This window comes from Bos javanicus, chromosome 19, assembly GCF_032452875.1.
Source record: "Bos javanicus breed banteng chromosome 19, ARS-OSU_banteng_1.0, whole genome shotgun sequence".
NCBI lineage: Eukaryota > Metazoa > Chordata > Mammalia > Artiodactyla > Bovidae > Bos > Bos javanicus.
Genome location: NC_083886.1, coordinates 63327964 through 63354380, shown reverse-complemented (window position 1 = coordinate 63354380; position 26417 = coordinate 63327964). Strand labels below are relative to the sequence as shown.

Sequence of the window (26417 nt, the reverse complement as noted above, 5' to 3'; positions counted from 1 at the left end):
CTGCCAGACAGGAGGGTGCGGGACGGGACGGCTCTGCCGTGAGCCGGCAGTGGACAGGACGCACACCTGCCGCCGTGCCGGGCAGGACAGATGCATACCCGGGGCAACCCGCTGAGGCTGCAGGACGGACAGGGGGACACGGGACGGATGGGGAGACGGGGGACAGACGGGGGGACGCGGGACAGTCGGGGGCGGGATGAAGGGCGGACGGGGAACGCGGGACAAATGGGGGAACGCGGGACAGACGGGAGCAGGGCGGACGGGGTGGACGCGGGACAGACGGGGGCGGGATGAGGGGCGGACGGGCGGCGGCGGGGGGGGCGCGGGACGGGGGGCGGGGTGGACGGGGTGGACGCGAGACAGACGGGAGCGGGATGCGGGGTGGACGGGGGTATGCGGGACAGAAGGGGGGACGCAGGACAGGGGCAGGACGCGGGACGGACAGTGGGGACACGGACAGACGGGGGGAAGCGGCCCCAGCTCAGGGCCCTGGGATTTGCTTCTGGCCATCACCACCTGGACATCCCCTGGCCGTGGGGTCTCGTCCAGAGGCGCCCGGCGCTCCCAGGCCCATGTCCTCCCAGCGTCCTGGCTTCACGGACAGGCCTGCGGTCCCTGGGGCTCTGTGCTGAGGGGCCGGGGTCTACAGAGGCCCCGGCTGCACCCAGGCTCCGCATCTGAGGCGGACGCAACACAGACGTGCGGAGAGAAGACGTGAGCGCGTCCGCAGGGGCGCCCAGCCAGGGGGCCGCCGGGAGCACGGCCGGGGTGCTCCTCCCCGGGAGGCGGGGCCTTCGGGTTGCCTGCTCGGAGAACTGAAGCAGCCACACCGCGGGGCGGGCGCACAGCAGGTGCTCTCTCATAATGGGGTCTCTGGGGTTGCAGTGGGCAGGAGGCTTTGGGGGAGTCCCAGGCTGGGCCCTGAGGCAGGTCTGACTCAGAGTCGGGGTGGGGGAGTGGTGGGAAGACAGGTCGGATGCAAAGACAGACGAGCAGCGGGAGTCAGCGCCCCGGTGGACGAGGCAGGGAGGCCTGAGGCAACTAGAGAGGAGTCCCTGTGCTGCCACTGAGCCCAACACGGCCAGAGAAACACAGACACTGTTTTAGATGCCCTGACTGCTGCACGGTGGGCCGCGAGCGTGTGCTGCTCCTCGCCATGAAGTCTGTGACACCGAAGCGCACGCCCCGGGCTGCAGCCCAGCACAGGCTCTCCCCGCCCAGGGTCAGCCTGGAGCCCTGGAGGCCCAGGAAGGCGCGTGGTGCTGGAGAGGAAGCACTCAGGCAGACCGTGGGGATGCTGCCAGCTCAGATCCAGTCCCAGCAACACAGCGTGTCACACAGCTGTTTTGTTTTTCCCATGTGTGTAATGGTGATGCTCACGCTATCTTGCAGCCTGGTTAGTGTACACTGGCAAGATGTCTAAAAACAGCGTCCATGCCTTCATTTAAAGCATGCCTTATTGCTAAAAGATGCTGACCATCACCTGAGCCCTCAACGAGTCGTACATCCTTTTGCAATCCTCACACCAAAGATCACCGATGACAGCTCACCATGAAAACGGAATAATCACGCCAAAGTTTGAAATATGCTCAGGACAACCGAAATGTGACCCAGAGACAGAAAGCCAGCAGACGCTGGGGGTGGGAAGTTGGCCCGGGTGGTAGAACGGCCACAGATCTTCAGTTTTAAAAGCTCAGCAGGGGCGAAGCAGGTCCACGCTCAAGGCTCTGGCACAAGGCTGGCCTGAGCATGGCCGTATTGACACCGAGAGCCCACCGAGAGCGCTCTGCTGAGTGCTGAGTTGGTTTCCCTCTGAGCCCAGCGCTACACTACAAGGAACCTGCCAGAGACTTCACACGCACACACGATCGTTGTTGCATCAGGTTCTGCAGACGAGCACACGGGAGTCCAGTCACAGCAGCTCACCTGCCTGCGGCCTCCTGCTTACGGGAGCGCGGCTGCGGGCTCAGGAGGGCAGCCCCTGAGCCCCAGGGGTCGCCCTGAGTCTGCCGCTGACACACTCACCATGTTGGTGGAGACAGCGAGTAACACAGGCTCGCGGCCTTAGCAGAGAAGTCAGGGGGCGCTGGTCAGACCAGGACCCCACTCCTCTCGTTCATCGGTCCCCAGCCTTTTGGGCACCAGGGCCTGGATTCATGGTAGACAGTTCTTCCACGGACTAAGGGGGAGGGGATGGTTTGGGGATGATTCAAGCCCAGGTAGCACTAGTGTGGGTTCGATCCCTGGGTCGGGAAGATGCCCTGGAGGAGAGCATGATAACCCACTCCAGTATTCTGGCCTGGAGAGTCCCATGGACAGAGGAGCCTGGCGGGCTACAGTCCACGGGGTCACACAGAGTCGGACACGACTGAAGCGGCTTAGCATGCACGCACGCAAGCACATCCCGCTGATTGTGCACTTCATCTCTGGTTTTACACCGCTGCTGGCCTGAGGGGAGGAGCCCGATCCTCGGCCTGCAGGTGGGCCCTGCTCTAGTCTCCAGGGGGTTTCCGGTCATACCTGTTGGCGAGATGCTCCAGCTTGAAGATGTGCACGGTCTCTGTGTTGCTGGAGGCGCAGAGGAACTGCGAGTCCATGCTGAAAGCCAGGGAGCTGATGGTCACGTACCTGCAGACACAGCCACAGGGGGAGGGTGAGCCCGGGAACGAGCGAGGCGAGCGGCCTCCTGCTTGGAATCAGCTTCATAAGAAAAGAGACACATAAACGTATCCCGGAGAGTCCGGGCGCAGGCAGGCCTCGTTGCGTTGGGCTTCACCTCGTGGTGGCTGCAGACTGCGATTTTTACGAACTGGGGGCTCGTGGGGCCCTGCGTGGAGCTTGTCCTCTGGGGCGGTCTTCCCCACAGCATGTGCTCCCTCTGTGTCTCTGGGTCACGTTTCGGTCCCGCTTAACATATTTTAAGCTTTCTCGTGATTATTCTATTTGTCATGGTGATCTGTCATCAGTGGTCCTTGGTGTGACAACTATAAAAGGGTTGACTCGCTGAAGGCTCACGTGATGGTCAGCATTGTTTAACAATGAGGCATATTTTAAACTTCAGGCACGTACACTGGGTTTTAGGGCTTCCCTGGTGGCACTAGTGGTAAAGAACCCGCCTGCCAATGCAGGAGACACAAGAGACTCGGGTTCAATCCCTGGGTCGGGAAGATCCCTTGGAGAAGGGCATGGCAACCCACTCCAGTATTGTTGCCTGGAAAATCCCATGGACAGAGGAGCCTGGTGGCCTACAGTCCTTGGGGCCGTAGAGTCGGACACGACTGAAGCGACTGAGCACGCGCAGACACACACGGTGAACACAGACCTTTTCATCCCTCTCCGGAACTCATAGAGCTTCTGCCCGTCGGGAACGGAGAATACCCGGATGACAGTGCCCTGGAGGAGAGAGCAGGTGGGCGTTTCTTCCTGCAGACCTGCCCCTTTGGAGGGGAGCTCCCTGGATTGGTCTGGACCATCTGACCCCGGAGAGAAAACACGGAGGGCTGTCCACGTGCCGTGTAAGCTGCTCTTGGAAGGTGACTTGAACAGCCTCCGTCTCCCTGTCCTCCCCACCCAAGCCCAAGGCGCTGGCTGCTCCATCCGTCTGCTCTGGCTTCCCAGAACCCCGATCTGTCTGTGAGGACGGGCACGCCGGTTCTTGGTCAGACCGCGAGGCTCTGGGCAGAACTGCTCACGCCCTACACGCGGAGGCCCTGGGTCTGCGGAGATGATAGATGAGGCGGCACACTCGGGGTCGAGGGCCTCCCTCTAAAGTGAGTTCCGAGCGCTGGTGCCACGGTCCCCCCCAGCAGCTCCTTGGCGCCTGGGGCCCTCCGCACCCCTGGCAGAGGGGGGCCCCCAAGGACACGGCCGCGGGCAGCACTCACCTTCTCTGAGGCGCTGGCCAGCCTGGAGCCCGAGGAGTTGAAGGCGATGGCGGCCAGCGTGCCCTCGTGGGCAGCAATGGTGCACACGGGCTTCTGTTGGCGACAGGGCCGGCGGGGTCGATGGCGGGGCGCCGGGGTGCCGTCCACCTCCCGCCCTTCCCCCTTCCTTCCGAGACGCCCTCCCCCCTTTGCCGGGCTGTCCGGGTCTAGGTTCGGCTTCAAGGCCGCTGCGTTTCTGTCCCTTCTCCTGCCCTTGGGGAGACGGTGACCAGCCGTGGGCTGATGCACCTCTGGGGCCCGGCTCCGGGGAGCTCGGTGGGCAGGGGCAGCACAGGCGCAGGCGTCGCAGAGCGCACCGCGGCCCACAGGACACGCGTCACTCCATTTGACTGCCTCGTGGCGACGTGGACGCATGGCGACGGGCGCAGAGCGCGTGATGGTCCCGTGCACACCCAGGGCCGCGGCCCTGCCCGCCCCTCACCTCCCGGCTGCGAGCCCGCCCCTCACCCGGAGCTGACCACGCGGCCGCGCGGACTTACCAGGGAGTGTCCATCGTAGAGCACAATCTCGCCTGTGGTCAGGCTCCCGGGGTAGGCCACGTAGGAATTGGAATGGTTGATGGAGAGCGCGCACAGACCTGGAGGAGGAAGCCCAGTGAGCCGCTGGGTCCGCGGGACCGGGCGGGGGGCCGGGCGGGGAGCAGCCCCTGAGCGGCTGGGTCCGCTGGAGCCGGGCGGAGGGTCGGGCCGGGGAGAGCAGCCCCCGAACGGCTGGTTCCCCGGGCCCCGCCGGGGCCGGGCGGAGAGCAGGGACCGCGGGGCGCTGTCCGCACGCTGCAGGGCCGCAGCGCCACCTGCTGGCGAGGGAGGCGCCGGCCCGCACACCCGGACGCGCAGTGACTCTTAGGGCCCCGAGAACTGAGCTCCCAGGGGAGACCTGCTGACCGGACAGCCACCATGTCCAGGCGCAGCTGAGGGATCGGAAGGCAGAATGCTTTCCCTGCTCTTCTCTGAACTGTGCCCCAGGGCCCAGACATGACATCTGCCTCGCTTCCAACTCAGCCTCTGGGCCGTAAGCTCCCCACTGAAATAAAGGTTCCTACTGGGAAGGGATTTCCCAGTAGGAAGAGCCCGCCTGCAGAGCAGGAGACCCGGGTCCAATCCCCGGGTGGGGAAGAGCCCCTGGAGGCGATGGCAACTACTCCAGTGTTCTTCCCTGGAGAATCCCATGGACAGAGGAGCCTGGTGGGCGGTGGGCTGCAGTCCATGGGGTCACAAAGTCGGACTCGACTCAGCAACTCAGCGCCAACAATAACCGCAGCAAAGGGGCAGGTTGCCTTGGCCTTCTGCGGGTGATTAATTCACTTCGGTTGAAGGGGGGAGGCTGGGTGGTGGAGGGGTAGACCTGTTTAGAAATTATTTCTGCGCAAAGGTCCTGCCTTGCTGAGGGGAATGGCCCCCACCCAGGGGAAATTCCCTAGAGGGCGGTGAACTGTGTGTCAGTCATCGGACAAAGTGAAGAAAGGGGACCTTTTGGATTTAAGACGCTTCAGCGATATTTGGAAGCATGAAGACACAATCAAACCACTGAATCAAACCTAAGCCATTTTTGTTTACAAGGGGATTGGAGCAGGGCAAGTTGGGGAGGACCCTAAGGGCATTTAAGTAAAGGATTTTCACAACATTGGTTTCGATGAACACAGGTGTTTGTGACAGAAGTGAATTCAGAGAATCCCCAGAACCAAAAGCATCACCAGAACAGGAACCTGGAGATCAGACAAGAGACACATCTTTTTAAATAAAAAAGCTGGCTGATTCTTTGTTACAAGTGAGCCTGTTAAGTGGGTTTCTTATAAAAGCATAAGAGAAACTTTAGATTAGGCTAAAATGGACCTGACCCTAATCTGGGCAGAAGAGCAGAGGTTTTTAAAAAAAGAAAGCAAACGTCGAGAACGGGAACCAAGGTCCTGCCCGGCTCGGGCTTTGTCGGGGACTTGGCCAGTGCTGTGTCCTCGTCACCTGCCCCACGGCCGCGGGAGGGACAGACTGAGCCCCGCGCCCTCTCCCGAGGCCCCCTGCAGCCTACCTGCCTGGTCAGGGCCCCCCGGCCTTAGAAGAGACCACCCACACCTTCCCAGTTTTGCTCTGAGAACCCCAATGCTCCATGTTATGTGGGGAATTTGCAATCAAAATGCACTTTCCATAACAGCTAGCCTAAGCAGGCAGAAGGTGTTCTGGCCTCAAGAAAATGGGGAGGGCAGACAGTGAGATCGGTGGCCTGTCTGGTGGATGCCCTCCCAGAGGGGCCCTTAGCAGGGAAGACGCTATGGTTGAACGGGGGCCTCAGCAATGAACCAGAGCAAAGAGTTACGATCTTACAAATGCAGCCGGTAGCTGCCGAAGGGTTCTGAGCACGTGGGTGAAAAAGAAAAAAGCAGTGTTAATCAAAACCACGACGAGACGCCACTTGACACCCACTAGGACATCTCTAATCAAAAAGACAGGCAATTGGAGCCCTCGGACAGCTGCTGGGAGTGTAACGCAGCACGGAGTGGGGCTCTGGAAAACAGCCTGGCAACGCCTCAGAAGCTTAACAGAGGATGATTATATAACCCCCAACTTCCACTCAAGAGAAATTAAAATGTGCAGCCTCATAGAAACTTACACACGAGCGTTCACAGCAGCGTGATTCATCACAGTCAAAATGCGGAAGCAGTCCAAGTGTCCATCGACTGATGAACCCACAGATTGAGCCTGGTATCTTCTTACGGTAAATGGTATCAGAGACAAGAAACGAAGCCCTGATTACACATGACGTGGATGAGCCTGGAAGATTCCGTGCTGAGTGCAAGAGGCCTGTTCACAAAGACCAGATGCTGAATGACTGCACTGAATTCCACTTACACGGACTGTCCAGAAATAGATAAGTCTACGGAGACAGAAAGATGGTCAGGGGCGCCTAGGACAGGGCACAAGCGGGTGACGGCCATGAGCTAATGGATTCTGGAGGGGACTGATGAAAACGTTCTAATGCTGACTGCAGCGATGGTTACGACTCTCTGCATGTGAAAGCTACTGAACTGTTTGCTTTAAATGGGTGAATGATGTGGCATTTGAAGGCACATGTGAAGCTCTTGGGAAGCTGCTCTAGGAGCATCTGGCTGAGAGAGGCGCAGATGTGGGCTCGAGACCTGGTGCACTGTCCACCGTGTAACTTGGGCTGGGTTCTCTCTGCCCTTCCCAGGGTTGATTCCGACCTCTGAGATGAACGAGTCAGGGAGCTGTGGGTATCCAGCCTTTCTTCTAGCTTTACTGTTCCAAGAATCCCAGTTTTCATTAACCTACTTCCTCCACTAAAAATATCGAGGCCCATCTCTGGCAGGGATGGCTGAGAGGCCTCTGAGCAGAAAGACTTGGACAGACCCTTCAGAGTCTGTTTCTCTTTTTAACTGAGGTGTAATCGACATAGAACATTACATGTTTCAGGAGTCCCACACGATGATCTGATATTTATATTACAAAATCATCACCATGGTAAGTCCAGTTAACATCCTTCACCACACACAGTTACAAACATTTGTTTTCTGTGATGAGAACTTTGATGGTCTACTCTCTCAGTAACTTTCAAACATGTAGTGCAGGATTATTAACTATCATTTCCACATCGAAGGGATCACCCCCCATGATTTATTTATTTTTTAACTGGAAGTTAGTATCTTTTGACCCTGTTCACCGATTTCACATCCTCCTTTCCCGAGCCTCTGTACACCAACCTGTACCTGTGAGTCTGTGTCTACGAGTCTGTCTATGAGCTTGTTTGTTTTGTTTGAAAAGGCTGCAAATAGGTGAGATCTTACGGTATTAGTCTTCTGCCTGACTGAATTCACTTAGCATGATGCCCTCAAGCTCCATCCATGTCATTGCACTGGCAAGACCTCGTTTTTTTCATGGCTGGTTAGATTCCATTATGGAGAAGGCAATGGCACCCCACTCCAGTACTCTTGCCTGGAGAATCCCAGGGACGGGGGAGCCTGGTGGGTTGCCGTATATTGGGTCACACAGAGTCGGACATGACTGAAGTGACTTAGCAGCAGTAGCAGCAGCAGATTCCACTACATCTATGCCCCACACCTCTTTATCTGTTCATCCACCAATGGACGCTGAGGTGTCCCCATGTCTTGGCTGTTGTAAATAATGCTGCTGTGAACATATGCCTGCAGATACCTTTTGAGTTAGTGTTTCCATTTTCCTTGGATAAATAAACAGACGTGGGATTACTTAGTCATAAGGTAGCTCTAGTTCTAGTTTTTAGAGGACTCTGCATGCTCTTCTCCACAATGGCTGCACGAATTTACACTCCCACCAACAGTGCAAGAGGGCTCCCTTTTCTCCACACCCTCGCCAACACCTGTTATCTCGTCTTTTGATAAGAGCCATTCTGATAGGTGTGAGGTGAACTTCAGAGTTTTATATAAAAATGTAAGCTTCCCAGAAAGGAAGGAAGCTTGAACTTCTTCAGCTAACACGGAACTTTCTGTAACACCTCGTGGAGAGGGAGCAGACACTGGATTCTGACAAGGAGGGGCCAAGGATGGTGGCGAGGGCAGGTAGCCCTCGGTGACCACGAACCGACTCACCTGCCTCTGGCCTGCCCCTCGGCCAGCCCACCTGAACTTAGCCCAGCAGCCTGCACGCTGACCCCCGCAGACTTCAGGAAGGTCCCTGGAAATGCTGAATGCGAGCCGCTTTGTTTGTGTGTGGTCTAGGTCTCAGAAACTGGATGTTGCTACAGGTTTAGGGATTCCTGTTCTGTCACAGGCACCCCCTGGAAACTTTGGTAGGAAGGGAAATGTGCCTTTTCTTTGATATTATTTTATAAGAGAAAAGGGATAGTATAAAAAATTTGTAGAGCCTAGAAATTATAAAGGAAGAGAAAGTACACCTAATTCTACAACCCAGAGGCTTCTCACCGTGCTCAATATTTGAGTATATTTTCTTTTGACTTAAAAAAAATATATATATATATATATCAGATCAAATCAGATCAGTCGCTCAGTCATGTCTGACTCTTTGCGACCCCATGAATTGCAGCACGCCAGGCCTCCCTGTCCATCACCAACTCCCGGAGTTCACTCAGACTCACGTCCATTGGGTCAGTGATGCCATCCAGCCATCTCATCCTCTGCCATCCCCTTCTCCTCTTGCCCCCAATCCCTCCCAGCATCAGGGTCTTCTCCAATGAGTCAATTCTTCGCATGACGTGGCTAAAGTACTGGAGTTTCAGCTTTAGCATCATTCCTTCCAAAGAAATCCCAGGGCTGATCTCCTTCAGAATGGACTGGTTGGATCTCCTTGCTGTCCAAGGGACTCTCAAGAGTCTTCTCCAACACCACAGTTCAAAAGCATCAATTCTTCAGCGCTCAGCTTTCTTCACAGTCCAACTCTCACATCCATACATGACCACAGGAAAAACCATAGCCTTGACTAGACGGACCTTTGTTGGCAAAGGAATGTCTCTGCTTTTGAATATGCTATCTAGGTTGGTCATAACTTTCCTTCCAAGGAGTAAGTGTCTCTTAATTTCATGGCTGCAGTCACCATCTGCAGTGATTTTGGAGCCCAGAAAAATAAAGTCTGACACTGTTTCCCCATCTATTTCCCATGAAGTGATGGGACCGGATGCCATGATCTTCGTTTTCTGAATGTTGAGCTTTAAGCCAACTTTTTCACTCTCCACTTTCACTTTCATCAAGAGGCTTTTGAGTTCTTCTTCACTATCTGCCATAAGAGTGGTGTCATCTGCATATCTGAGGTTATTGATATTTCTCCCGGCAATCTTGATTCCAACTTGTGTTTCTTCCAGTCCAGCGTTTCTCATGATGTACTCTGCATATAAGTTAAATAAACAGGGTGACAATATACAGCCTTGACGTACTCCTTTTCCTATTTGGAACCAGTCTGTTGTTCCATGTCCAGTTCTAACTGTTGCTTCCTGACCTGCATACAAATTTCTCAAGAGGCAGATCAGGTGGTCTGGTATTCCCATCTCTTGAAGAATTTTCCACAGTTGATTGTGATCCACACAGTCAAAGGCTTTGGCATAGTCAAGAAAGCAGAAATAGATGCTTTTCTGGAACTCTCTTGCTTTTTCCATGATCCAGCAGATGTTGTCAGTTTGATCTCTGGTTCCTCTGCCTTTTCTAAAACCAGCTTGAACATCAGGAAGTTCACAGTTCACATATTGCTGAAGCCTGGCTTGGAGAATTTTGAGCATTACTTTACTAGCATGTGAGATGAGTGCAATTGTGCGTAGTTTGAGCATTCTTTGGCATTGCCTTTCTTTGGGATTGGAATGAAAACTGACCTTTTCCAGTCCTGTGGCCACTGCTGAGTTTTCCAAATTTGCTGGCATATTGAGTGCAGCACTTTCACAGCATCATCTTTCAGGATTTGGAATAGCTCAACTAGAATTCCATCACCTCCACTAGCTTTGTTCGTAGTGATGCTTTCTAAGGCCCACTTGACTTCACATTCTAGGATGTCTGGCTCTAGGTGAGTGATCACACCATCGTGATTATCTGGGTCGTGAAGATCTTTTTTTGTACAGTTCTTCTGTGTATTCTTGCCATCTCTTCTTAATATCTTCTGCTTCTGTTAGGTCTATACCATTTCTGTCCTTTATCGAGCCCATCTTTGCATGAAATGTTCCTTTGGTATCTCTGATTTTCTTGAAGAGATCCCTAGTCTTTCCCATTCTGTTGTTTTTCTCTATTTCTTTGCAGTGATCGCTGAAGAAGCCTTTCTTATCTCTTCTTGCTATTCTTTGGAACTCTGCATATTTGGGTTTTTATGTGGTTTTGGGACTTTAGGCTTGACACACATTTTCATAGATCACGGTCAGCTATAATTCCACCAGAATGGTCTGGCTGTGAGCCTTCTGCAGCTGGAGAAGAAATGCCTGCTTTTCATTCAAGAACCACTGGCATCATCAGCTGCAATGAGAAGGAGGTCCTGTGATTCTAAGTCATTCTTCACTTGGTATTTACAGCTGTTGTTGTTTAGTTGCTAAGTCATGTCCAACTCTTTGAGACCCCGTGGACTGTAGCCCGCCAGGCTCCTCTGTCCATGGGATTTCCCAGGCAAGAATACTGGAGTGGGTTGCCATTCCCTTCTCCAGGGGATCTTCCAGACTCAGGGCTCGAACCTACGTCTCCTGCAACGGCAGAAGGATTCTTGACCGCTGAGCCACGAGGGAAGCCCCAGTATTTAGAGTATTATACGTCAAACTTCAAGCAAGTTAACAGTTGTTTATAAAGTGCAGCTGCCTCTGGGTTGATTAATGGGATATGCTTTCCAGTTTTTAAAAAGAGAAAGGCGAGAAGGCATGTCTGGACTCACAGGTGCTCTGTGCTCGGACCCCACCTGTGGTCCGTCTTCGAAAGAGCTCTCACTGGGGAGCAGCCACCCTACCCGGTTACCCACACCGCCGTGGGGTGCAGGCTGCTCCCCAAATATTCCCTGAAAGCCTGTGAAGCCAACAGTGTCCCCACATTCGGCGGCTGGTGGATTTTTATGGAGATTTCCACGCTCAGCCGCTCAGGGCGTAGACTGCTGTGCTGCCAGGAAATTAGCTTGGACTCCATGGGGCAGACCCTTTGGAGGAAGCGGCTGGCCGCCTCTGACACAGGAGGGGCGGGCACCACATGGATGAACAGAAGGAAGGAAATTCACAGCCTCAGCGTGCTGGGCGGGAAGTGGTGGCAGGACGCAAAATGTCCTGTGCCCGAGTGCCCCAAAGCAAAGACACTCAGTCTGTGTGCCTGAGCCTGTTGGCCACGCGGTCCCATCTCCTTCCTGAACCCATGAAATTCATCAGATCCAGAGCCCCAGTTTCCACCTCACAGGTTTTCGTGCAGAAAATCAACAAGAGGCTGGGAACAGACAAAGGAGACTCCTGGCCTCTGATCTTATATTGGTGATTTCTGCCGCCTCACAGGGTTTGCTGGGGGTTCCTGGGTGAGGCACGGTCTTGTCCTTGCAGGGGAGCTCTGACCGTCCGGAGGCTGGTGTCCTGATGAGCCTTGAGGAGCCCTGCCCATAATATCTCCACGAAGGGCTTTTCAACTGAGGTAGAAACACAGCTGGCAAGAAGTCCCGGGGCATGAGACACAGGGCCCTTGTCTCAGGCGGGGGCTCACCTGTCGGGTTTGCGGGAATATCCAGGATGGTTTTCAGAAGCTTCATGTCCTTGATGTTGTGAATGTAAATGGACTCCTCCAGGCAGACCAGCAGCCTCTGAAATCACACGGACCATCGGTTACTAGGGATGGAGAAACACCTGGCCCTCTGAACTCACCCCTCCATCCTGTGGGTCCTAACTTGATTCTGAGCCTAAATGCGCAGGAATTGTGGCCATCAGTTTGAAGATTACCTTACGGACGGGTGCCCACTTTTCCATCACCATCCGTTGGACAGAAGCGCAAAGTGCAGGATTTGGGGAAATTTCATTTAGAAATTGAGATTTCTTTCTTTTTTTCTTGTACTTTGCATGTTCAGTCACTAAGTCATGTCAGACTCTTTGCGACCCCATGGACTGTGGCCCGCCAGGCTCCTCTGTCCATGGGATTCTCCAGGCCAGAATACTGGAGTGGGTTGCCATGCCCTCCTCCAGGGGATCTTCCCAACCCAGGGATCGAACTCGTGTCTCCTGCACTGCAGGCGGATTGTTTCCCATCTGGGAAGGGGCTTTCAGCCTGGGGGCTCCTGCCTCCAGCAGCCCCTGCTCCCCACTCCTGCAGCCTCGGCTTCCTCCAGACCATTGCTTCTTAGGCCCTGATGAGCACTGAGCGTCCCAGGGGCAAAGCCTGGAGACGCTGGTCCAGGGGTTTTTAACACGGACCCTGGGAGTGAGGACCACCACTCCCGGTCCAAACCGTTCATCCCGGGAACAACGCTTGGGAAGGAAGGACCTAAAATTACTCTGAGAAGCAGCCGGCTCTCCTTCTGAGAAAGCCTGATGTTCTCTTCTTCTTTCCCCACTCAGAACTTCTCAGGAGACTGCCACTTGAACCAAGCAGGAAAATAACACTGAAACACCTCTCTCAGTTTTATCTGAGGCTCTGCGACCACAGTGCTGGATGCCCAGAGGTGAAAAAGCAGATTCTCACAGGGTCTCCGACTTGATGGCATGTTTTAGTGTTCCTCTGTAAAACGGACATTCCCTGACTTACCCAGCGCTTTGCCATTTTCCCGCACTTACTATGGCTTGACTAGAGTGTTCTGTGCTCCATTACTAACCAGTGGGCTTCCCTGGTGGTTCTGATGGTAAAGAATCCACCTGCCAGTGCAGGAGACTGGGGTTCAGTCCCTGGGTTGGGAAAATCTCCTGGAGGAGGGCATGGCAACCCTCTCCAGTATTCTTGCCTGGGAAATCCCATGGACAGAGGAGCCTGGAGGGCTACAGTCCATGGGGTCAAAAAAAGACTTGGACATCACTTAGAGCGTCAGACAGGGCTGAGCGACTTTCACTCATTAACCACGCCGTCTCTGTGGAACCCGGGGCTGGCCTCCAGCTCGACTTTCACTCATTAACCGCGCCGTCTCTGTGGAACCCGGATTAACCGCGCCGTCTCTGTGGAACCCGGGGCTGGCCTCCAGCTCAGCTCAGTCCCTGCCACCCTTGGCTCTCATCTACTCTCCTAGGTTCTACAAGAAAAGCTCCTTTTATCCTAAATAGTTAGGAAATGATTTGTAGAGCCTGCTCTCAGAAGCATCCATCCAGTCACTCCCCATCTGGACAATGAGGGTCCCTCAGAACAGATGGTCAAAGAAGTGTGGATGTTTACAAACCCAGATATGTCGGGTTTATTGTCTTTATTCCACAGAATACGCTTTCCTCTGTTAGTGTTAGGGGATCAAGAGCCACTAAAAATGAAAAATCACAATTACACAATTTTCTTCCTTTTTACCCAGATTTAGAGGAAAATGGGGGTTTTCTTTCCTCTTAACTCCCTGTACAAATCTTGGACTTTCCCCGTTTTTTTCAGAAAGGAGCTGCACTGCCTGAGGACACAATGAAACAGCCGAGCAGCCCCTTTTTTTCACATCCTCCGGGGGGCGGGGCGGGACCCCGGCCTGGCAGGGAACAGGCTGAGGCTGACCCCCTAAGCCAAAAGTGACGTCCCAAACCTGAACGTTGTTCTCAAATTTATCAGTCTTTTATTGATTTTGGCTCTTGTTACAAAAACTCTTCTCTATACACAGATTAAAGAGGAATTTTATTTATGCTTTCCTTTTTAAAAAAATCTTAAAAAAAATTTTTTTTTTTAATTTTGTAACCAGTGGGCTTCACTGGTGGCTCAGTGATAAAGAATCTGCCTGCAATGCAGAGGACCCAGGTTTGGTCCCTGGGTCGGGAAGATGCCCTGGAGGAGGGAATGGCAACCCACTCCAGTGTTCTTGCCTGGAGAATCCCGTGGACAGAGGAGCCTGGAGGGCTACAGTCCATGGGGTCACAGAGAGTTGGCCGTGACTGAGCGACTAACACTCACTTATAGTCGTTTAACAGACTGTTGTGAAAGCATTAGGGACAGCAAAGGGACTCAGCCACACACACATGTGTCCGTTCCCCCCCAAACTCCCCTCCCGTCCAGGCTGCCACGTGACACTGAGCAGAAGCCTCTGTGCTCGAGAGTACGACCACGTTTGTTATCCGTTTTAAGTAGAGCCGTGTCTAGAGGTCCATTCCAAACTCCCTAACTATCCTTCCCCCCCAATCTTCCCCCTGGCAACCATAAGTTCGTTCTCTAAGTCTGTGAGTCTGTTTCTGCCAAATCTGGACATTTTTAAGAAAAGCAAACCCTGAAGACTTTCCAGACCTGTTTCAGATCATCTCTTAGGAGCAGAAACATTAAAGGAAGAGAGCCCTGCTCGGCCCGAGGTCCGGTTGGCTTGGCCACGACAGCGCGAAGTTCTAGGCGCCAGGGTGTTCTTTAGGAGGTGGGGGAGGGGAGCTCTGAAGTTAATGAGTGTTTTATTAAGGAGAGGCTGGCAGCAAAGTTTAACAGCCCCATTTGCTGATGAAAATATTGGAGAGTGAGCAAGTGAGACCGTATACAAATAAGCATCGTGGATACCATTTGAGGGTTCTGATCTTGACAGGACATTTGCCTGAACAGTCTTAAGATTTATACCCTGGCTATCAGCATATGCCAAGATAAAATGCTCTGCGAAGAAATTTAATGTGCAACCAGTAGATATCAGAGACAGCACCGGAGCCAAGAATTGTGCTTAAAAGCCTTCAAGTAAAAAAAAATAAAAACAAACCCTCAAACTGCCTTTCTCTCCCTTGCCAGGAACCCGGGTTTATCTTTTTAATCTCCTGTTACTCCTCACTTAAAACCCCCATCTTCTATTTCTCAGGCCATTTTCTGCCACCCTGGACTTCAGGGGATAGTCAGTCCAAAGAAACCATCACTTCCTTCTCACAAACCTGAGACAGCACTTTGTCTCATTTGTTAAAAGAAAAAAAAAAAAATTAAGCACTTAATAGTTGAGGTACAAAGGGGAAAACAATGTCTTCGGTGAGGGCAATGGCCTCCAGTGTCCTGGGACCATGTAAGTGAATAGACAGGTCTGCCTCATCATACAAAAAACACTGATTTATTTGTTTTCGTGTTTAATGGGCTTCCCCGGTGGCTCAGTGGGAAAGAATCCACCTGCCAATATAGGAAACCCGGGAGACGTGGGTTCAGTCCCTGGGTGGGGACGATCTGGAGGAGGAAATGGCAACCCACCGTGGTACTCTTGCCTGGAAAATTCCTCGGAGAGAGGAGCCCGGTGGGCTGCAGTCCATGGGGTCGCAAAGAGTCAGACATGATATTCAGCTAACAGACAGGTCTGCCTAGTCCAGAAGAACTGGTTTGTCTGTTTATCTGTCTGTTAGGCAGCTGGGAGACAGACATTCACTGAGCGTTTTCCTCCTGAGCACTGTCTTTTTTGCCAGGTCTTACGACAGTGAGCAGAATGGGGACAGGCGTTGTCCCCATCCCGCATGGGATTTACTTATTTATTTTTATTTTTTGGGGGCGCGTTTCCTGCAGCATGTCAGATCAATTCCTGCTGGGTATTGAACCCGTGCCCCTGGCGTTGGAAGTGTAGAGTCTTAATCACTGGATCACCAGGGAAGTCCCCTTAGAGGATTTAAAATCTAATAATTCGAGGGAAACATACCCCAAATGCTTATTTAACAAAAACTTGTAATTTGTAAAAGAACGTGCATTGCACATTTGAGACAGCACTAAGGCTTCGTCCAACAGAGAAAGTGGAAGTGTTGGTGGTTCACTCATGTCCGACTCTTTGCGACCCTGCGGACTACAGCCCACCAGGCCCCTTTGTCCATTGGATTCTCCAGGCAAAAACACTGGAGTGGGTTGCCATCCCCTCCTCCAGGGGATCTTCCTGACTCAGGGACTGAACCCAGGTCTCCTGGATTGCAGACAAATTCTCTACCGTCTGAGCCACCAGGGAAGCCCCTAACAAAGAAAACACCGCCAGAAACATCTTCAAGGAGTCCTCCTGCCTTGGACTTGATTCCTGGCCCTCAGGAAAGGCCTTGGTCACCGCAAGGCTTCAGCAACTAACCAGGAACGGCCACACTTTCTCTGAAAGAACGTACTCTGAGAGGGATGGCCGCCAGCCTGCAAGGACTGCCCTCATTTAGGCCCCAAAGTGGACAGGTGTCCCTCTGGTTTAAGGCCCCTGCAGGGGCTCACGAGATGGTTTCTGAGCCCAGCTTGTTCCCCGGGGGGACAGCGTTCACTCAGCGCGTGGACAACATTCAAGAAAGTGCAGCAGGCGGGCGGGCTGGGGAGGTCCCGCCACCGGGAGGAGCACGTGGAGCGGACTCAGCCCGGAGCTGGGGCTTAAACCCGGCAGAGCAGGTGCCTGCGGTCATGAGAGGCGCTCAAGCCCCTCCTCGGTTCCAGCGACCCCGAGGGACGCCCACCCCGCCCGCGGGGCCCCCACCCACCTGCCGGTTCAGCCTGATGGCCAGGATGTTGCCGGAGTAGCTGTAGTTGCAGATCTCCGTGCCCTTCTTGAAGTGGTACACGTTCATCTGGCGCGGCTTCGTGTGGCTCACCACCACCACCAGGCTGCTGGAGAAGAGGCGCTCCACGATGTACACGTCGGGGGTGTCATCTGCGGGGCGGGGCGCGAAGACCTCAGCCCCCTGTCCATGGAGGGGGCGAGGGGAGGGCGGGAGGGGCGCAGACGTCAGGCCCTGACGCGGGGGGGTGCGGCGGGGGCGCCGGGGAAGCAGACGACAGCACGCTGTCCATGAGGGGGCGGAAGGCGGGGCGGTGCAGACTACAGACCCTGCCCCGGGGTGGGGGTGCTGGGGGAGGGCCGGGGGCGCAGACGTCAGCCCCCTGTCCATGGAAGGGGCGAGGGGAGGGCGGGGGGCGGCGGGAGGGGCGCAGACCTCAGCCCCCTGTCCATGGAGGGGGCGAGGGGAGGGCGGGAGGGGCGCAGACGTCAGGCCCTGACGGGGGATGGGGGGCGGGGGGCGGGCAGCGGTTGGGGGGAGGGCCGGGGAAGCAGACTATAGCCCGCTGTCCATAAAGGGGCGGTGCAGACGTCAGGCCCTGCCCCAGGGTGGGGTGGGTGGGGGTGCTGGGGGAGGGCGGGGGGCGCAGACGTCAGCCCCCTGTTTGGGGGGGGGCAGGGGACACAGATGTCAGGCCCTGACGGGGGTGGGGGGAGGCGGGGTGGGGGTGGGGGGCGCAGAGGTCAGCGCCCTGCCCTGGGCACCCTCCTGCCCACTGCTGGCCTCCACGGGGCTCGCCTCCCTTGGCACCCTCTTGCAATGACTTCCTTCTCTTGCACCCACAGGGAAGCTCTAACCATTTCCCGAGTCCCCACGCCCTTTAGGTGGTTGACAGGCAAGTGTTGTCCACTTGTAATCTGAGCACAAAGCAGGCTCTCCCAGCCCCCCTGAGGCTGCAGCTCTGGAGCCTCCTCCTCTCCACCCCTTCCCTACCCGTCAGGGGCCCTGCTCGCTCTGTAGAACATATCTGGGAGGTTTGTTGTTGCTGGTTAGTCCCTCAGTCCTGTCTGACTCTTTGCGACCCCATGGACTGTAGCTCGCCAGGCTCCTCTGTCCGTGGGATCCTCCAGGCAAGAATCCTGGAGTGGGTTTCCATTCCCGTCTCCAGAGGATCTTCCCGACCCAGGAATTGAACCTGTGTCTCCAGCACTGGCAGGTGGATTCTTTACCATTGCCACCAGGGAAGCCCCATCTGGGAGGTTTAGACCTCCGTCTATTCTCTCTTTCTTAAAAACCATTTTAAGTTTGGGTTTTATTTGGCTGCAGGAGGTCTTAGTTGTAGTGCGTGGGCTTAGCCCGGGCTTGTGGGAGTCTTAGTTCCCTGACCCGAATCCTCTGCATTAGAAGGTGGATTCTTAACCACTGGACCATCAGGGAAGTCCCTCTTTTTTAAAAAAAAAAAAGGTACATTTGGCGTATTTATTTATTTTTTGGCCGTGGGGCCTGTGGGATCTTAGTTCCCCGACCAGGGATTGAACTCGCAGCTCCTGCATTGTGAGCTGGGTGTCCTAACCACTGAGTCACCAGGGAATTCCCTCAGTCTACTCTTTCTCCTCGCCGTTTCCAAGGAGTGACAGCCCTGTTGGAAATCTTTGCTTCCAGAATTCTTCAGGTCCCCGTTGCTAAGAGCTACAGGTACCTTAACAACGAGGGCAGGAGCACAGTGAGCTGCGCACCCACTCCCCGTCCTTCTGTGCCCCGACTCTCTCTGAGTCGCTTTCCTGTTGAAAATAACCTGGACGTCTGTGTTGTGACCAGCGCAGTCCTGCACCCAGGAGTGAGGCAAACCACTAACAGGAAGCCGTCTGAGCGCCATGGGGGCCTCTGTGTCTTCCTGGGAACACTCTGAACACAGGCCTCTCCTGGGCTCCATCAAGCCCCACGGGGACAGCGCAGGGCAGATACAGAGCATGGTCTTCTCCACAAGTTATAATAATGATGATAACATCTTACGAATAAACTAGGAGCCCAAGACGTCATGTGCCAAGCCGCTTCCTTTCCAGGAAATCCAGAGTGATGGATTTCATCACTATGATGCTGGCAAAAATGGTGACTTTCCCTGAGACAATGAGAGAGTCACATGTTTCTAAGCTGGACTTGTTTTTAATATTTGCTGGAAGTACCTCAATGTTTTTGATACGGACTCTGTGATTGGGGCAGTATTGCTTTATTAAAACCAAGAAGTGACTTCCAGGACTGAATGAATGTGACCAATATTCCACAGTGCCAATGAAAGGGCAAAAAAAAAAAAAAACAAAACCCTTCAGTCATTTTCTGCTTTGACAATTGTAAAAGCTGATGACCATGCATATAAGTATACAGAAAAGTGTCAAGAATACAGTTTCAAAGCCTTTCTTAATGTAAAAAGAAAAATGTTACCTAAGCTGTAGTCAAATCTCACTAGTCCTTTATGGTGGTTTTTTCCCCTAAGCAAGTGGAAGCAGTGATTTATGTTTAAACCTGAAAAAATGCTGACTCTGTAGGTGTGACAGCTCACGGGGTTGGAGGGGAACAGAGCGCTCAGGAGCCCGGCTGGGAGTCCCGCAGGAGGACATGATGCTCCGAGAGCCACACACACACTTACTGCTTCCGTGGACGTGGTCCAGCTGTTCCACGGAGCTCAGGGAGAACAGCTTGTAACCGGCCTTGGTTCCGATGGCGAGGGACCTGTGAAGACACGGATGCCCCGGGAGTGACCACGGTGCGGGATCCAACGGATCTGCCTGCGGACAGACACAGCCGTCCCTCTGGGGTCCCAGGGGGACAGGGAAACATACAGCCTTGTGCGTGTGTGTGTGTGTGTGCGTGTGTGTGTGGGTATGTGTGGTGTGTGCATATGTGCGTGTGCTTAGTTGCTAAGCTTCCCTTGTGGCTCAGCTGGTAAAGAGTCTGCCTGCGATGCAGGAGACCTGGGTTTGATCCCTCGGTTGCGAAGATCCCCTGGGAAAGGGAAAGGCTGCCCACTCCAGTGTTCTGGAGAATTCCATGAACTAGCCCATGGGGTCGCAAAGAGTTGGACACGACTGAGTGACTTTCACTTACTTACTTAGTTGCTAAGTTGTCTCCGATTCCTTATGACCCCATGGACTGTAGCCCGCCAGGCCCCTCTGTCCATGGGATTCTCCAGGCAAGAATACTGGAGTGGGTTGCCATGCCCTTTCCCAAGGGATCTTCCCGACCCAGGGATCAAACCCAGGTCTCCCGCATTGAAGGTGGATTCTTTAGTGCTGAGCCAGTCCTACCTGGACCTGAAAATGAGTCCAACTCTCTCATTTAAAATAACTATATGAAAAGGTGAGCTTCACTCTTCACAGGGAGGCACAGACTAAAATAAGCTGCTTACTGCTACAAGTCTGGATGCCCAAGGCTCTTGTTTCACTAGCCTGAAAAAGAGAAGGTCATATGATTTTCATGGGAAGTTTTTTTTTTTTTCCTTCCCAAACATTTGTTCTTCCCTGGGATGACATTCAACTGTTAGTAAGCAAGGTGGCTCCTTCTGCTGAGGGGCTAACCTGGAGGTCAGAGGTTTGCCTCAGGCAGCAGTGGGCTCAGAACTGGAGCTTGGCTTCTAAAACCACTGCACTAATGACCACAAACAGCAACTGGAAACACTGGCCAGCAGCATCCTAAACCTTCAAAACATACCTACTCTGTAGCCAGTGCTGTTTTTAAAGCTTCTTCCTACAAAGATTTTTTAGGTAATGGCAACCCACCTCAGTATTCTTGCCTGGAGAGTTCCATGGACAGAGGAGCCTGGCAGGCTGCAGTCCACGGGGTCGCAAAGAGTCTGACGTGACTCAGTGACTACACTTCACTTCCTTTCATATGTGCATTTAGTTGCAAACCAAGATTTCTAAGGTTTTCAAGTAAGGGGGGAAAAGTTGTAATTAAGAGTCTTAAAATAGTAATCAAAAGATCTGGCAACTTAAAATCATTTTCAAACATATGCTCTGCTCCAGAAGAATTTTAAATATGGGAAATGACACTGTGATCACTATTGTGCTTTCGTTTTTTTTTTTTTTTTCCAATTTATTTCGCTGCGCCAGGTCTTGGTGGCTTGGCAGATCTTTAGTTGCAGCATGCGGGATCTAATTCCCTGACCAGGGATCGAACTGAGCCCTCTGCATCGCAAGCACTGAGTCTTAGCCTCTGGGCCACCAGGCAAATCCCACTACTGTATTTTAAATGCTTAATCAACGGCCACAGAAAACTCTAACTCAAGGAATTCAGACTAAAAGTTTATTTTATTCATAAGACCTTTTCAGGGAAAAAAAAATTTTTGTCATCACCTCTCATGAAAATGGGATTTGGGACAAATACATATCACAAATGAAATGAGAAAAAATATACCCAAATTGTCTAGCACAGGGCCAAGCATGAAGTATGAGTGAAGCCGACTAGTAAAGCTTAATTGTCATTACTCCCTTATCTTGACATACTGGATCCCAAATTCAGCCTATACTTACAGCTTACACTCCTAAACGTATTCGGTAAGGGTGTGACTTATTTTAAAATCCAGTGTCATACCCTCTAAGGCTCAAAGCAACTGACTGTGACAAAAAGTTTTATTTATAGGTGAGATAGAGCTGTCCAGCAGAGCCTTCATCCAAGAAAACAGAACTGACCGTAGAGACTACGGAAATTAACTTCCCGAGCACCCTATGGTTTTGAAAATAACATGCTTCTACAACTGCTATAGAAAGCTGGGACTCACCTAGAGTAAAAATTAACACCCTTAAAAACATCTAATAAAGAGTGCTGCAAAGCAGAATTGAGAACACTTCCTGCTAAGAAGCGAAAGAACTCTCCTCCTTAGCCTGCTCTCCTCCTGAAGCTGAGTTCAATTGGGAAGGCAAACACCCAGGCATTTCAACAGCCACCCTCTCTTGCAAAATGTTTCTTACAAAACATCAGAATGGTATCTAGACCATCATTTTTGTAAACTGTTGGTCTCAAACCATGAGAAAACAATTCAGTGAGTCATAAGTGGCTTAAAAGAAAAAAAAAGAAAAGAAATACAGATTCCAGAAGGTAGCGCACATAGGAAGGGTAAATAGCTGTGAATTGCTTTTCACTGATATTATGTATATAATATTGGAGAAGGAAATGGCAACCCACTCCAGTATTCTTGCCTGGGCAATCCCATGGACAGAGGAGCCTGGTGGGTCCATGGGGTCAAAAAGGGTCAGGGGACACCACTGAGCGACTAAAAAACAATGTATATTATAAATATATCCGTGTGTATGCATATAGATAGATAGATAGATATTGGGTAATGTTGTAACCTGTATTTCTTATTGTGGGCTGTGGTCAAGGAAAGCTTGAAAGTCACTCATGGAACCAAATTGTCTGGCCACCAGCTTACATGATTACACATACAGTTTTTTTTGAACAAAGGCATATTGTTTGTCATGGGGTGTTTTTAAAGAGAAGCCAAAGGGCATGGAAGGCCAGGGCTGCTTATGGCACATGACGGCCTTAATGATACCGCTGAATGTTCAGTATTAGCACAGTCCAGGCACAGACGGCCAGCACACCTGCCTGAAGGCAATTCCACGAAGGAGCCCAACAGAAACTGGTACAGCAGGAAATGGGGGACTGGGACCGGTCATCGCTGCCTGATGCTGTGTGGCACATTCCAAAGAGGTTATTCCATATGGTCCCCGGGATGTCTAACAATCCCACGAAAGGAGGAAAGGGAGCAGCCTTCTGCTTCTAAGGGACTGACTCCTCCAGATGTTTCAAACACAGTCCAGCAACCCCTGGCTCACTGGCCAAAGTCCGAATGCGAACATCAAGGTGAGACATTCAAAATCCACTCAAGAAGCAACAGAGTGAAGGTCACGTTCCCCCGGAGGACAGCTTGGGCCGGGGACAGGGTTCCTGGACTCCCAGGAGGAGTTCTGTCTGGCCAAGTGGGCTTCCTGAAGACACACTGGGGGCAATGGGAAGGTTCCTGACAATCCGGCCCGCAGGCAGGCGCCCAGGCTGGGCTGGGCTGGGACCAGGCTGGACTGGCTTCGGGGATAGGTTGCCTCCTGGTCGTTGGCCCTGCCCAGATGCCACGTTGAGATGCTCAAGGACAAATGGGAAAGTTTTTCCTGAACTCCCATCTTCCTGGGCCCTAGCTATTTCGCCCAGGGTCAACTTGCAACTTCCCCGTCCGCTCCCCTCTCCTTTGTCTTGACCACCGCCCCTCCTGCCCAGACCCTCGCTTTGGTCACTCCCCGGTTCCCCACCTTTCCCAGCCTCCTTCCGCCCCCTCCCTGGGCTCTGTCCCCCCTTCTCCCGGCCGGCCCCTCCTGGCTCCCTGCCGGCAGGGGAACGGGGGAGCTCAGCCCCGCGCCGGAGGAGGGGCGGCCCGAGGACCCGCACCGGCCCGGGCCACGCCGGCCGTCAAGCCCAGGCCCCCGGGGCGCAGGCCGGCGCCCGCTGTCCAAGTCGCCGACTTGGACACCCTCGATCGAGACTTTCTCCCCCAGCTCCCGGCGGGGCAGGCGGCCCGGCTTACGTGCAGTCCTGGTTGAAGGAGAAGCAGCTGAGCGCTGCCTCCGCCCCGCCCGAGGCGCCGTCCGCGCCTTCGGCCTCCATCGGGGGCTCGACCCGGGAAGCCGCGGCTCCGAGCGGGCGACAGCCACCTCAGCAGCCCGCTGGCGCCGGCCCCGCGGGCCGGTCTCCCGCCCGGCCCCGCCCCGCCCCGCCCCGCCCCGGTCCCGCCCCGGCCCCGCCCCAGCCCTCCAGGCCCCGCCCCGCCAGGCCCCGGCCGGGCCGCCTCATTCCCGCCCGGGCCTGACAGGCCCCGCCCCTTCCCCGCCCACCCGAGCCACCCTACCCCAGCCCGGGCCCACCCAGGCCCCGCCCCGGGCCCGCCAGGCCCCGCCTCCGCCCCGTCAGGCCCCACCTTCGCCCCGCCCCGGCAGGGGCACCTCATCCCCGCCCGGGCCAGCCAGGCCCCGCCCCGGCCGGCGTCGTCCCGCCCCTCCTGGTCCCGCCCCGGCCCTCCGTCGGGTCCAGCTGACACAGCCACCGAGAGGGCGGGGTCCCACCGCCGGCCTCCATTGGTGGAGAGGCCACAGCGCGGCTCACAATTAGCCAACGGGCGACGGCGGTGGGCGGACCCACCCTGCTGGCGACCCGCCCCCAGCTCCTAGGCACAGCTTGCCATTGGGTGGAGGAGAGTGACGCAACGGCTTCAGGCCACGTGGTGGTGTTTTCATTGCGGGGGCGGCGGGGCGGAGCGCGGGAAGGGAGAGACCCGGTAGCTGGGCTCGGCCTGCGGGCTGAGTCCAGTCCGGCGTCTGCGTCGCGGTTGCGGCGAAGCAGACGGACCGGCGCGCCGGCCTCACTCCACCCGACGCCCGGCTATTAAACTGACAGTTTAGGGGCGCGCGTTGGACGCTAAGGCCCCACCTTCTTCTGGAGTCTTCGAGCTGCTTGGAAACTGTTTCTAGCAAGGGTGCTGAGGCCGGACAGATAAGGGGCTGTCTCATCCCTTTTCCCGCCGTTACAACTCTTAGCGCAGGTCCAGAGCTGTGTTAACAATGAGCTTTATCTCGTTGAATTCTTATAAAAGTTTGTGAAGAAAGTATGATTATGCCCAGTTTAGAGAGGCTGTAACAGAAGCAGAGAACTGCTATACAGTTCTGTCTGAAATAACACAGTAAATAGTAAAATGTGGAGTTGCCTGATTTCAAGACCCGTACACCAAACGACTCTGCTAGACACTATTTGGCAAAACCGGTCTGAACTGTAGCTGAAAAAAATCCCGAAAGAAAATGTGTGTAGCTTAGTGTTTTTAATGAAAGGGATGGAGTTTTGTAGACAGCACAGTAAAAACTCAGGTAATTGAAGGTGAGTCCTGACAAAGGGTCTCTCTTCCCAACCTAAATACATGTTGCCATTGAATTACCAACACAACTTATGAATCAGCAGGTCTGCTGGTTTTTAGCTTTATATGATTACTGATCAATTTTTAATTCAGGCTTTTCCAGTTTTGAGATGAAATGGTATTTTATTGTTGTCCTGCCACAGCATTCAAACTGGCATAGTTCAATTTTTCTATTATATGACAAAGCTACATATAGTTTTTGAAACAGTGAACAAAGTGGGCTTCTTCTCTTAAGCTTTTCTGGTTGACTTTTGGTTTTGTTTTTCTGAAATGCAAATATAATAGTTTCTTCTTTCAGTGCTATTATTCTTTCTCTCAGCTGATGTAAAAATAGCTCAGCTCATAGATGGCCAGATGTTGATTGCTCTTTAGTTGAATGTGAGGTGGTGTGTAAATTGTTGTATGGGAGGCAGCTACTGGTTTAACTGAATCATCCTTGTAACCTCTCAGCTCAGAACTGATTTCCGGCTCACCTCCCAGCTCAGGCAAATGCTGCAGCCCTTTTTGTTCTATTTAGAAAACAAAAAATATGGCATACTAGGTGTGAGGTTGTTGGAGAATCACATAATGTGCCCAGTAGGTTTTTAAAGTCTTATTATTACCAAGAATTTGGACTTGATGGAGTAGAGATGGGAGCTGGTGTTAGTTTTTGAGCACGAGTGTTTCATGATAAAAGCAGTGTTTTAGGCAGATAAACTGGGCCAGGGTGTGCAAAATAGATTAGAAAGAGGGAAAAGCCTAGACTGAGGTGAAATTTTAGGAGTGAAAGAGGTGAGAAAGTGGGCTCTAGGATGGTGGCAAGGTTAGGACAGACCCAAGAGGTGTCTTTTCCTGTAATATATTTGACATAAAACATTGTGTAAATTTAAGGTTTACAACGTGTTTTAAGGTTTACAACGTGTTGATTTCATACATTTATGTATTGTAATGTGACTGCCATTGTAGATATAATTAGCCCCTCATCACATCACACTAAGGGCTATTTTGAAGCAGTGCTATCCAACAGAAAGAAATGAGAGCCACAGGTGTGAACCCCAAATGTAATTGAAAATTTTCGAGACATATGGCATTTAAATTTTTTGAAACCCCACCTGTTAAAAAGGTTAAAGAAAAATGGGCAAGTTAGTTTTAATAACATTTAACCCTTTAAATGTTATTAAACTTAACCCAGTATGTCAAAAAGATCATTTTAGTAGGTAACCCATGTAAAATTATTGATCAGTCAGTTAAATTATTGATCAGTCAGTTTAGATTGTCATTGTTTTTTAGCACAAATATTTAAAACCCCATGTTTATGGGACCTCCCAGGTGGTCTGGCGGCTAAGACTCTGAGATCCCAGGGCAGGGTGCCCAGGTTTGTTCCCTGGTCCGGGAACTAGATCCCAACTAAGATCCAGCGCAGCCAAATATATAAATTTTTTTTTCAAGTCTCAACAGATTTTTTAATTTTTATTTTATTTTTTTACTTTATTTGATCTTGGTTTTGCCATATATCAACAAGAATACACCACAGGTATACACGTGTTCCCCATCCTGAA

The 26417-nt window shown here is 53.0% G+C and overlaps 1 protein-coding gene across 3 annotated transcripts in view; it reads right to left on the bottom strand.

The window, feature by feature from the left end:
• WIPI1 (WD repeat domain, phosphoinositide interacting 1) overlaps positions 1–23666 on the bottom strand; it is a 30742-nt gene extending 7076 nt beyond the window's left edge. Inside the window, exons 1-8 of one of the 3 annotated variants that reach the window (XM_061393036.1) lie at positions 23503–23666; positions 19576–19658; positions 16914–17083; positions 12082–12178; positions 4424–4521; positions 3885–3977; positions 3323–3393; positions 2521–2628 (exon numbers count right to left, since the gene is read on the bottom strand). In XM_061393036.1, coding sequence (XP_061249020.1) covers positions 2521–2628; positions 3323–3393; positions 3885–3977; positions 4424–4521; positions 12082–12178; positions 16914–17083; positions 19576–19658; positions 23503–23582 — 800 coding nt within the window. In that variant the 5' untranslated portion in view covers positions 23583–23666. Of the gene's footprint in view, positions 1–2520; positions 2629–3322; positions 3394–3884; positions 3978–4423; positions 4522–12081; positions 12179–16913; positions 17115–19575; positions 19659–20037; positions 20189–20233; positions 20325–23502 lie in introns of those variants that run through there. The other 2 variants (XM_061393038.1, XM_061393037.1) reach the window with 2 other exon arrangements.
• Between the last annotated feature and the right edge of the window lie 2751 nt (positions 23667–26417).